Below are 13394 nucleotides of genomic sequence, written 5' to 3'. Positions count from 1 at the left end.
ACTTGGTATGAAAATTTGAGCTGTCCTGTTCTATAAAGAACCCAAAGAAGAGCTAGCTAAACTGACCTGCCTTCATTAGGCATGCATCAGGAAATAGATGTTACTAGTAAGAAATAAAGAAAGAACTCAGTGCCTAGTAATTAATGAGCAAAGTTTATTTGAGTATAGTGGTGGGGGGGCAGTCTGAACGATTTGCTGCTGCATGTGTATTATTGTAAGCATCAGTAAATTAAAATATGGTGAAATGATTATTATATGAGAATATAATAAAGAGTCCAAAATAAATACACTTTAAAATGTCATTTTCAGATGCACAACAAAAGCTGTTTTAAGTTTGTCTAACAAGCTCACTATATTAGCTGCAAATGATCCAATACTCCAAAGGTTAATTTTCAATTTTCACAGTGAAAGGTTACTATTACATTCTGACCTGTAAATTGCATCTTTCCGTTAATACCCTATCATCTCATTTGTGTCCCTTTGCAACGAGGACTTGAGTGTTCTATATTTGGTGACTCACATCTGTTTATTATTTAGTTTATGCATGGCTTCACATGCAAGTTGAGTTGGCAGTTTATAGCACAGCTACATTTTAGATAGTTATACCTGTGCTAACAGATAAGGTCAAGGAGCCAATAGAGAAGAATCACCAGGCTTTTATATTTATTAGAGAATCCCAAAATATCAGTATCTGGTAGTTCAGTCAAACATATTAGCTTATCAACAGTACTCAAAGAAAACTAGGCTTGGATCCTAATCTTCTGCTTCATTTATAGGAAGAAGTTTCTTTTGATAAAATGAAGTCAGGCTCATGGAAGGGTCCATGAGTGCAATTTGGATGAGAGCCATAACAACCTGGAATACAGTGTCTCCTGTGCTACCGCAAATCATTCGGCCTTGCTCCAAATGGAAATGGAACAGGAAGACAACTTGCATAAGAAAGGAAAAAGACCACCTCTTAAGGGTGTCTTGCTCTTTTTTCCTGACTCAAAAGAGAGTTGGCAACTGAGGCCCTTCATGTCATTCGAGAACTGAGTGAAGCCCAAGGTGCTCTAGTTTGGTGGTGCCCTCCCCCAGCTGTGGAATGCTCTGCTCCCTGTGGCACAACTGGTACCAACACTGTTCAGTTATCTACACTGACTGAAACCCCATCTCTTCTTCCAGCTTTTTGGTGGAGATGGGGGCTGAGCTATTAAGGCACCTAGCATTCTCGTAGGAAGCAGATTAAGCAATGCAGGTTTTGAGATGGTTTTACTGATGGATTTTATATAGTATGCTTTTATATTGTTGTTATTTCAAGGTGACCAGCCCTGAGATTATGTACAATAAAGGCAGAATATAAATCTTTCCAATATATAAAACAAATAGCCTTTCCTGTCCCCAAATAAGGTTGCTGATTAAAAAAAAAAAGTTTGGAGGAGAAACAGGGAGTGGATTTGAAAAGTGAGTTCAGTTCTGTATTAGAAACTAATTCTTATGCTGAGCTTGTGCACAGAGCTGCTATTTCTGAAATTATACACACACACACACACACACACACACACACACACACGTAGATGCCACAAGCCTTGAGTCTGCCCCACCTCTAATTTAGAAATGTAACAACAGCAATTTTAACAATTGTGCAATTCAGCAATTTTAAGAAGTAATATTTCATATGAAATGTGGCTGCTGTAAAATTCCTTCTGGGAAAAATATTTCACAATCACCTCACAATGTAAAATGAAGCTTTTCCACTCTAATTTGCATATGAATATCTTATCATTTTTGTGAACATTTTTATTAAACTTTGTATTACTTTTTATTCTACTTTACTTTCATTGCTCTTCCCTCACCATGTCTTCACAAAATATTAAAATAATGTTTAATATTTCAAATGTTGGATGTTTTGGTATATGTGCAGAAAAAGTGTAGCAAATAAGTAGCTAGTTCATTAGAATTAGCCATCATTAAAATTGTGACTAATCCATCTTCACTGACCAAAGAGGGGCAAAGGTCTTCAAAGGCTCCTGTTCATAGTAAGTCTCTGAATTATTTGGGCTTGTGACCTTTGAACTTATTGCTCTATTTACTAAGTTCATATCCTTTTATGACTGTTCATTTCATTAGTTTATCACCAGCTTTCTATGATTTAACTGGGCATACATGTATGATAACAGAGCATCAGCAGTCAGGTTTCATCAGTGGAATTCTCAATATGTTCCCTTTCCTTGGTATGCTGTAGAGGGCACAAGGAGTAGACAAATGAAACTTTCCATTCTTTCAGAGAAAATGAAATATTGATCACTTATCATAAGAAACAATGAGCTTGGCATAAGTAGAGCTCATGCTATGAATACAGAATAAGTTACTTATCTGAAACTACAGTAGCTACATGCATTATAATGAAGCTTCCCATTGGTCTTAATTCCTTCAAAAATTGTTATCAGACATTTCAGTGCCCATGAATATTGTGCATACTATTCATTCATTTATTGTGGAATGCTTTCAATATATTCTGTGAAGTTTTAATGTTTTAGCAAAAGAATGATATATGCTTGAACTATTTACATATCTTTTCTTGATTGTCGGCTGCGAACATTTTCTGCTGTCTTAAGACTATATGGTGCATGCTGCAAAGAATACTAGTATATGCTGTCACATATGGAAATGCGATCAGCTATAAATTATCAGAAAACACTGCATTGTTTAAAAACATTGAATGCAGAAAACCAGTCTGTCAAATGATACTGTTGCTTATTAACCAAATATGTTTTGATAGGTCAACAAATGAGGTTAAAAAGAAAACATCAATTGAACCATTTCCCTAAATAAAGCTCCAGGGTGCAATATTCACAGCAGTATATTCAATAAAAATGCTTTTAAAATGGTAGTTGTGTGATTGGGAAACATTGCATCATCTGTCAACCTAACTGCAAGAAAGTTCAATAAGCTAAATAATGAACCATTTACATTATTTTCCTTAGGCTCCAGTGATTTGCAAGGATAGCATCAATAGAGCTCTTTAAAAAATTATGATAAAGACCTTCTGGTCTTTTCACTTCTAGCTTTCTTTTTGTGATACAAAGATTTTTAGGTTATCTGAACATTTTCACAACTTTATTTTTGCTTACGACTAACACTTTTTAAAAAAATCTTCAAAAAAACAAATTTTGCAAGAATTTCAAGAGACATAAAGTAATTGTAATGATCACAAAGTAAAGCTGATATTCACTGAGGATGGTACCTGACTAGATTGTATTCAGAACAGATACACTAAAATGAACTGATGTAAAGCTGGTCATGTATAACTGAAGTCCATTAATTCCAATGGGTCTATTCTGAATTTTACCTAGCCAGATACCACCATAAGATTATTCCCCTCATTTTGTCTAATTTCTACTACACCAGAATTAAAGGGTGGCCTCCAACAGCACCAGCCCTCTTGCAAATGGACTTCAGCTTTCTCAACAGGACTCCCTTCTTCTCCTTTCTCTCATATCCACAAAATCTGTTTTACAGGGTTGGGGCACCCTCTGGAGCAGATGGGGGCACAGGGGTGGCTGCGGAATGAAGAAGAAAGGGGAGTCCGCTCATGTGATATTGGAAATGGCTGATAATGGATATATGTTGTGATCATGCATATCAAGGCATGTGAACTGTCTCTTGCTAAAATGGTAACCACCAACTAATAAGCTTGACATCGATACCAGGTATCCTACAAAAGGTATCTACAAAATGGCTTTCAAATTTAAAACCAAGAAAACATTAACATAACATAACATAACATAACATAACATAACATAACAACATAATATAATAGACAATTAAAATAACAGCAGCACTTCAGTGATAAAAGAGTAATCCACTAAAATACTAGCTACCAGACCATCTCAGACTTCATGAGGCCAGCAAATGCTATTCTAAAAAAAGGGCTCATACAGCATTTACCATGCTCTCCTAGGCAGAAAGTTCAATGGGACTGGTACTGCCAATGAGAAGGCCTCAGACCTGGAGGCACCCAAAGTAGAGCACACTCATTTTCAGGTACCCACTACAGAGCGTTTTCTACCCGTTACCCCTGTCCCTAAATTCAAATTTAATAAATTCAGAAGACGATAAACAATTCAATATATATGTAGCTAACATGCCATTTTAATAAAAGGAAAATCAAACGGTTTTTCTTTGTGAATTCAGAACTAATTATTTAAACATCATTACTGAATTTTATAACCAGAGTTCCCAGCTCATTTAACTGTAGTTACATAGACCCATGCTCATTCAGAAAAATCATTATATGTCAATTATATTGTGGTTTATGTATATGCTGATTTTTGGTCCCCAAAGTGGTAAACAGAACAGTAATACAAAGAAATGTACAATAAAAATACAATAATTATGACGGCTAGCAAAACAATACAAAACCGCAAATAAATGCTGGATAGTGCCTGACCTAGATGGTGAACCAGCCAAAATATAATGGTGAATGACTAACCTGGCACTGTCTCACTCAATCCAGTGACTACCTTTCATTCAGTCTTCAGCGTTGTTGTCACTATTCCCTTCTTGTTACATCAGGGCACACAAGCAGGTCCCTATGCCCTAAATGGCCTCTCACCAGGGTCCTTGCATAAAGAGGCTAGCCCCTCACCCTCACTAAATAAATGAGTTTGTTTCCAACCATGGACTGGATCCAAACATGACCTTCCTCAGATGGATTTAACCAAATGAAGATATATTGTAAAGACTGCCATACCTTCTAACATTGATTTGGCAGGTGAATTTTCCTTTAAAATCACAGTATTTCAGAGGCTCTTGTATTCTAAACATATCAAACTACGTATCTGCACTTTGTGTGCCATGAATTGTTGGAATGATATCAATGCTTCTGCAGTTGTAAATGTTGTTATGCTCTATTCTAAGCATTGCAAATACAGTATAGCAAGGAGAACCCAGTTGTTATTTACTACATTTCCTGTAAAGGTAAAGGCAAAGGTACCCCTGAGTGTTAGGTCCAGTCGCGGACGACTCTGCGGTTCCGCGCTCATCTTGCTTTATAGGCCAAGGGAGGCAGCGTTTGTCCGCAGACAGCTTCTGGGTCATGTGGCCAGCATGACTAAGCCGCTTCCGGTGAAACCAGAGCAGCGCATGGAAACACTGTTCACCTTCCCGCCGGTACCTATTTATCTACTTGCACTTGACATGGTTTTGAACTGCTAGGTGGGCAGGAGCTGGGGTTGAACAACGGGAGCGCACCCTGTACATTTTCTGTAGAAAGTGACAAATATAAATATCACAACTTAGTTGAAAATATAAAAATTATGACGGAAGCCTTACCTCATCAGGGCTAGAAGCTTGGTAAGTTCTGTTTTCATCACTGAAGTCCTGATCTACCTCAGCATATTCTGTTTCTCCAGTCACTCCTGTTCGGGATTCATATACAGGTGTAACATTGTGACACAACGCAATAGCTTTTACTGCTTCATGTATTCGACTGCTGACAGTTTTGCGAACTTTTGGTGCAGAAGACTGCATCTTTCTGGAAGGTGTTGAGCTTGTACCATTTCCACTTGCCTGGGAGTGCACCTTTAAAATATACACAGAATAACCAGATCAAATAAAAATATAGCTCATATATATATATATTGCAGCAGGGGTGAGAAACTTCAGGCTTGGCCTTCCAGGCCTCTTTGTGGAATGAGGATAGCTGGCCATATATCTATATTTATCTGTGTGTGTGTGTGTGTGTGTGTGTGTGTGTGTGTGTGTGTAAACTTATGGCTTCTGTCATAAGTAGTCTACTCTACAAAGGCAAAACTCACATCCATTGTTCTGCCCACTTTCACCTGTGAACACACCGGCCACTGGAAAACAGCCCCTGGAAGTTGACCACAAAAGAATGAAGCCTGAGGGAATGAAAGGCTTCCCCATCCCTGCATTACAGGTATGAGTTGAACCTGTAGTTTCTTGCCAAGAATACCTGACAGGTTATGGCAGGGATGGAGAACTGGATTCAGCTGATAGGCTGGATCCTTATCTTTCCTACCCACTTATAAGCCACTTTTGACAAGCGGATGGGGCTGTCCATAGCCTAATGTGACCATGTTATCAAGTGACCCATTTTCCTTTGCCCGTTTGAAATCAAACCATAGCAGGCAAAGCCCAGCACTTTGAAAGTGTCAGCCATCTGATCTGTTGGCCCTTGCAAACCCTGTGCGTCTTTGGCTACACTAGGGACTTCCTGGTAGTAGACTCCCTAGTGCTACCAATCCCAGTGTTGCTCTCTGTCAGCACCGATCAGAGCTTTCAGTGAGTCCCACTTGCAAACAAACAATTGGAGCTCACTCTAAACTCTGGATTGTTCCTTTGGCACCATGTCCTTACCTGCCCCACACCTGATGTTGCATATGACATCAGGTGTAGAACAGGCATGGTTAGTGGGAATTGATCTCATGGGCCTATTGGAGACTTGTGAAGGGCCTAATAAAGTATATGAGTCAGAGGTTCCCTAACTCTGGGTTATGTGTCTGCATATTGTCTTCACTTGGTACCTTCCTGAATTTTAAAACCTGTTTGTTATGGTGTCCTCTTTATTAAGCTTCCCTAGGCCTTATAATTCCAGTAGGAAATGAATGTATTTCAGACAAATTCTTCAAAGTGACTTGCAAAATATTGCTCCTCAAAATGTTGAGGGATATTGTGAATTGAACAGAGCTTCAAGTTACATGCTTTCTTATAAAGCTGGGGGATGGAGAATAGAAAATGACACATGACTCTTCCATTAAGCAGGGATGTACTGCTTTAGGGTAATTTTTCATGTTACTTTTCCTGATGTGTTGCCAAGAGGGGTACTGGGAAAGCCAGAAGATGTTTATTTGCACCTTCCAAGCTGTCAAAGGTGGCCAGGACACACTGTATTTCAGGAGTTGGCTATCCACACGTTATAAAACCTTGTGGCTTCAGGCTGTTTTCAATATGTACTTTAAGCGTATGCATCGGGAAAGTAAACACGGGAAGAGTTCCAAGATGGATTGCACCTTGAGAACACAGATGGTCACTGTTATATACTTGGAGAACACAGATTTTACTGACTGCTAGATTTTACTATTTTTCAATGCCACAATAATGAGCTGAAGCAGGAGGAATTTTCTCTTGTAGTAGTCACAAATGTGTATGTAAAAAGGCAAGATAATGTATGCTAATGTTAATACTTCTTGGAAAGAGATATTTTAAGCTAGTATTACTAAACAATTCCTCTCACCTCACTTGTATTTTCAAACCAACTTTTTGTTCTCTATAGGGTAACACCACTGAAACCCCGTTTGGCAAGCAAGCATTTCTTTTTGACTCCATGTACTGATCCACTGAACCGTGAATATTCTGCCCATCAAATTACAGTGTAGTCTAATAAAGGGTTTAACTTTCTGATCATCTGGCACTGCTTTTCAGCTACTGCTTTAAACCTTTGCATTTACATTCTGCTAACACTGATGCCATTATAGCCACAAATAAATTAAGCTGATTTACTCCTTCTGAATTATGTTATGTTTATTGATGCTTGTATAATTTAATTTCACACAAATTCCATTAAAGATTATGCCCTCTATCACAAAATGCTTCCAGTGGGGAAATATAATCAGGTTATAATAGATTTGTGTGTTGCATTAGAGTGGACCTACTTGACTATTGTCATCTTAATAATAAAACTGAACACAAACAAGGGGAAAAATCAATGCCACGCAAGAACTACTGTATAACTGGTTGCTTTAATAATCATTGCTTAAATAAAAGAATATGCCATACATACTTTTGGAAGCAACAACAATTAAACCATTATTTCCCAAATGATGGCTATTTCTCCATTTTTCATACTAATAAAATATGGCAGAATTAAATTTGTTTATTAGGATATTTATAACTGGGGGGTGGGAGAGAAATTTTACTAATAAAATAATTCTTTCTCAAGCAAAAGAAACTATCATCTGTTGTTTTTTTAACTGCAAAGCTTTTGATTTTAAATATGCTAAAATCGTCCAGTTTGTTCTCTACCCTTCATTTCGAAGTTAGTTTAGGATTTGAAAAGAGTGAGGATATATCAGGTAAATAAAACAGATCTTTCTGCCTGGTGGTTGTAACAGCAGCATAATGTATGCATGCACTAACAACTATCAGCTAAATCTCAGTTTCAATTAAACTTGTATGGATGCATGTTAGATATTTTTTGACCTACATGAGGTTGGAAGCATTTTTGTTTTTCTTACAAAGGGAATATAATACCACAAACATGTATCCAAAATTAACAAACATAATTTGGCCATCTCATATGGATCTGTTCTGTAGAACATGCAAGTCCCACTGCACTTAAAGGGGGGAAGACAACCACATACAGAAACCAAATAAAAAAGTAACATTGATGTTTTAAATTATCTGAAAGTTAAAACCTTGTGAAATGAAAAAGATGTCACAGGAGGGAGATGGTACCACTTATCAGTAGTCTATGGTAGGTTTCATTAAAATGGTTGGAGCTTGCTTAGTTTGTATAGCACAGAGAACTATGAACCAGAGAAGTTCCCAGTTTAAATCTTTCCTTAGGCATGAACTCACTTGGTGCCTCAAGCAAACCCCCATCTCAGTTGTTTTCCTACATCTGTATAATGGGGTTAAAAGTACTGGAGCATTCTGTGCTGAAAGTATATGAAATAATCACTCTGGGTGAAGACTATTAGTTGAGAGCTTGAAAAATTCTTTAACAGAAGTCCTGAAGATGTTTATAAAAATATAAACTGGGATGAAAGAATGGGACATTTTTTAATAAAAAACTTTTTGAAAAATCTGACTTTTCAGCAAAATAAGATACCATATCTTGGCACTGCACCAACCTCCCCACCGCCTCCCCACTCCCACTATCTGCAGTGACACTGGTGGCAGGATGTCAGTAAGTGCTGCCACCCCACCCTCCGCTACTGCAGTCTGATGGTCTTATACTAAAGTAGATTGGTTTGAGATGACAGGAGGTACGTTGTGGTGAGGGAAGTGAACTTTGCAGTTCTTATTACTGCTGTGTTTCAGGACCCTTCTTTTGCAATGCAAGCATGAAGGAAGATCTTGCAGCTCTGACCAACTTGGTAAAATTAACACAATGAACGTCAAGAGCATTTTTTCATAATACACATTTTTCTAAAACCTATATTTGGCTCTGAGATTGTTTTACAGTTGTAGTAAGGAAAGTGACAAGCACAAAATACCTGGGAATAGGAATTGATAATATGATTCTGAATTTCATCCATCGTATCTGTTCCATATGACACAGTGCCGAGATGGAGGCGTTTAAATATCATCTCATTCTGGGTAAGTGTACCTGTAATATAAACATCAAATATCCAGCTCAAATAATCAGTTTCTTTATGGGAACTTTCTGCCATCCTAAAGAGCCTCCCATGTTACTGGCTTTTTTAAATGTATCTCTGTAAAACTGCAATCCTATACCCACTTACCTGGGAGTAATAAACAGAACATGAAGGCTGCTGTGAAATTAGGCTCAGGATTAGAATATAATTGTCAAGCTCCAGTATTCTCAAGGTAGTTGAGCTGAACAGCAAATACCCCTATAAAGACTAGAAATTAACTCTGGTTTTCTAGTAAGACCTGACAACGCTACTGAATACATAGTTTTGTGTTTTGTTTTGTTTTAAAGCACTCAGTCTGGATAGTGGGAATGTATATATATATTTTCACTTGAACTAATATTTAAACAAACATGGCTCCATTTATTTTAAGTGTTCACAGTACTAAGTTGTCCCCAGAGGGCATAATACAGTCCAGTTTTCCCCTCCATACCTTTATGCATAAGCACTTGTCAAGATGTTGTGGGGAATAGGGGTTCTTGGCGCAGTCTTGAAATCTCTGTCTAGCCCATCCTTTTTTATTAATAAACGAATGTGAATAGATGGAAAAGGACATGGAAACTGCACCCAGGACTCACCTTCAGCCTGGTTAGGACAGACTGCTTGTGCTGTACATGCATCAAAAAGCTAGAAATGGGGTTACATTATGTGTTATAGGAATCTTAACATGGGCAGCTGCTGAACTCTAGCTTTAAAAAAAAAAATGCATCCGTAAATTATCTAAGAGTAAATTACATCAGTAAATTATCTAAGAGTAGATCACATTTATTGATGCAAAAGAAGCTAGATGAAAAACATTGCCAATTTGGATGTGAAAATATGCACATATACAAAAATTTTAAGATACTGTCACTAACTGATTGGCTACAGCCTTCATTAGTTAACACAACATCTAACTGTTAAAAAATACGACAATCCTAAAATACTTGAGTGTATAATTTTCTGGACCTTTGTGACAGATTTCACACTTCTATAATTTCACTATCTGTGCTATAGAAAAAAAGTATACAATGCTTTAATTTATATTTTATCCAGAGTAGTGAGTGTCTGAAATTATTCGAACAGTAAGGCACTCCAGTATACATTCAATGTCTTCCAATGAGATTTAAGCATGCTTATGTTTCTCATATTGCACAGCACTCACAGTTACAATAATGTCAACATTAATCAAGAACTGCAGAAAAAGAACATTTTGACAACCACTTGGGAAAATGTGTGGAAAATACCATGTGGCAAAAATAAAATCCAGATACCATGTTGTCTTAAACAGGTCACTGGGAATTATCACCACTTCCCATTTCAACAAATTTAGCCTGTAATCGGTACTAAGCCTTGAATTTCAGAATCGACATAAATAGTATGCTTTTAGAGATCACTTCCGATCTGCAAGAAACTACAGGGTGTCAGTCAACGAGTGACATTATGTTCACCGCTGTCAACGGTGACATGCTTGATTCCAAGAAAGCTTTAATTGAAGGTTGGGTGATGCAGGGTGCGATGATGAAGCAGAGGCCAGAAGTCATCACTGGACAGGTTCATGCGCTAATTCAGTCAAGGAAGTTTGCATACCATGTTATTTAAGCCTCAGTACAGGGTGAATGATCCCATTCTTTGAACCATGGCGAAACTGAAGTTACTTTTGTCATTTAACAATTCCCCAGGATGTATTATTAATTAACCTCTTCCCTCTCTTCTGTTTTTAAGCATTCTAACATAATGCTTCTGAAAGATATGGAACAATAAGGGCTATTTCAGGAAAATTATTTTAATACAAATATGGGAAATGGTGACTAAGATAACATACAGCTCAATACCCCTTTGGAAAACAGAAAATATTCGTTTCTGTAAATTCAAGTCTTAGCTTTGATCTCATGCTTTCTCTCAGTATGTCAGCTAAACACAGCGTCATAGGAAAGAAGAATGCTAAAGCATTGGAAACACTATAATTACTGTTCTGAGATTGGATATTGTTTAGACAGTTAACATGCAGCTTTTGCACCCAAAAGGGGACACCTCTATTTGTGCTCTTGAGGTATGTTCATGGTTGTCTGATTTAGATCTTTCTTTCCAACTGCACATGGCACAGATTCAACTTCCCCCTTCCCTTGATTTGTACAATATTCATGACTTACTCTTGATCATACAATTATCAGACCAAATCAGTTTGTAACATGTCTTTGGAGAAGTAACTTTATTCCATTTCACACACGGACGTATTTATTATAAATTAAAGTGCATATTTAGAGTTCAGTCCAGAACCATAATAATCAATGGAATTTCTGCAGTTTCCTTCAGTGAGGCATCAATCACTATGTGCCGTGATGCTGCATCCAATTATGTGCACTTAGTCCCACTGAAATTAATGAGTATAAGCATATGCAGTGTGTTTACAAACCATCCTAATGTGCCAGCAGAATTTAACACTAGAAGAAACGCTCATGGAGTTCATTCCATCACTGTAAAACCTGGAAATAGACAAAGCAAGCTTTCCTCAGCTGATTTAATATATATAGATAAACAAAGAGGTATTTTATGAGGTATGCAATACCCAGGACGTAGAAAACTTTACAAGTTTAAAACTAGTGCTCCAGTCGTGCCATGAAGCAAGCATAGTAAATGATTAGCAAGTTTACTTAATATTAGAGATGAGTTGAAGTTCAGAAGGTGCCAATTTTTGCATCATTTTTTAATCTTTAAAATCAAAGTAGATTTATTGAATCAGTAGTCATGGCTCATGACTGCAATACGGTGCACGAAAAGCAAATGCTAACAGTGATCCAAAGCCTTTGAGTGGGGAAATGTCCTCCTCATATGTATGCTTCAAAGAGCAGAGCAAGTGCTGTTCATTTGTTTTTTCTCTAGTTAGATGTAGAAGCAACTAAATGGAATGTCTGAAGCTGGGAAGGAGGATGGAACTGTGTAACTGCACAGATGTAACTGGTTACATATAAGCAACATAGTTTTCTTTTTTGTACAGGCATATATATGGTGTGTGGGGGGGGTGCAACTGTAGGTAGGATAACCAAACTATTGAGGGCAGTCAGCACTGGTTCAAAATTCTGTTGCTTGAAGCATAATCATTTTATTTGTATGCTGCCTTTCCATAGTTAAAACTATGCTCAGTGTGGGTGGGTTACCCCATTAGAGCTGACAGGTTGCAAATACTAGCTTGCAGGATCCTGAATCCCAATCTATATAGGAAGATAACATATGTCTGCCTGCACAGAGACCATGAAGCAGAACAAAGAATTACAATTTAATTTTCATTTATACCTTTGAAAATAGGAACAGAATCCAATGGTGTACAAGCAAACTACCGCTCGCACAAGGCTTCGTTTCCTCCTCTCCTCCCTGCAGCCCCCTGTGCATTGCCAGAATCTACTATGGAGGGTTTCCCTATCCCCTGAAGCAGAGATTGAGAGTGCAAGTAATGCTGCAGTAGGGGAGAAAGGAAGATTAAGTCCCATTGCACAAGCATAAATCTGTTCCTCTTGCACCCTAGGTTTACAGCAGTTATACTAAAATGTTAATCTCATATAGCTTATCGTAAATGGTAAATTACAGAACCTTTAATTGGTGAGGTTTGCTAGTTTGAACAGAGGTTTCAAAGACACGAAGCAGGCACAGCAGCCATCAAATGATCAAAAGACACTCATTTAACACATAAGGAAAGTATCTTAAACAAAAAGTTTGTGTGGGATTGTTACAGCGATTTTTTTAATGCTCTTTAATGAAGCAACGAGTTTTTTCTATGAGTGTATCATTAAACACAGAAGAAAGCAGGCAAATAAGAAATTAATTTCTAAAGATAAAGTCCTGCAGGCATCATTCCATGGGTGACAACAGATGCAGTTCACAACAGAATACCAGGGAAGTTTTCTTAAAGCAGATGCAGAGATCTCTGATTAAATATTACTAGATGCTAGTTTGGCCTAATACCAAAATTCTAATAAAGCCACAATGAAACAAGCAAATACTGCTTAGGTAATTATAAGCAACTTTGCTAGGAGT

At 37.5% G+C, this 13394-nt stretch overlaps 1 protein-coding gene across 6 annotated transcripts in view; it reads right to left on the bottom strand.

The window, feature by feature from the left end:
- ATP9B (ATPase phospholipid transporting 9B (putative)) overlaps positions 1 to 13394 on the bottom strand; it is a 118446-nt gene that overhangs the window by 15833 nt on the left and 89219 nt on the right. For all 6 annotated transcript variants that reach the window (XM_053396685.1, XM_053396686.1, XM_053396687.1 and 3 more), the window contains 2 exons: positions 9225 to 9337; positions 5317 to 5565 (listed from right to left, as the gene is read on the bottom strand). In XM_053396685.1, coding sequence (XP_053252660.1) covers positions 5317 to 5565; positions 9225 to 9337 — 362 coding nt within the window. The remainder of the gene's footprint in view (positions 1 to 5316; positions 5566 to 9224; positions 9338 to 13394) is intronic.

Source organism: Podarcis raffonei, chromosome 7 (assembly GCF_027172205.1).
Source record: "Podarcis raffonei isolate rPodRaf1 chromosome 7, rPodRaf1.pri, whole genome shotgun sequence".
NCBI lineage: Eukaryota > Metazoa > Chordata > Lepidosauria > Squamata > Lacertidae > Podarcis > Podarcis raffonei.
The sequence above is the reverse complement of the archived record's forward strand: the minus strand, read 5'-3'. Positions and strand labels throughout refer to the sequence as shown.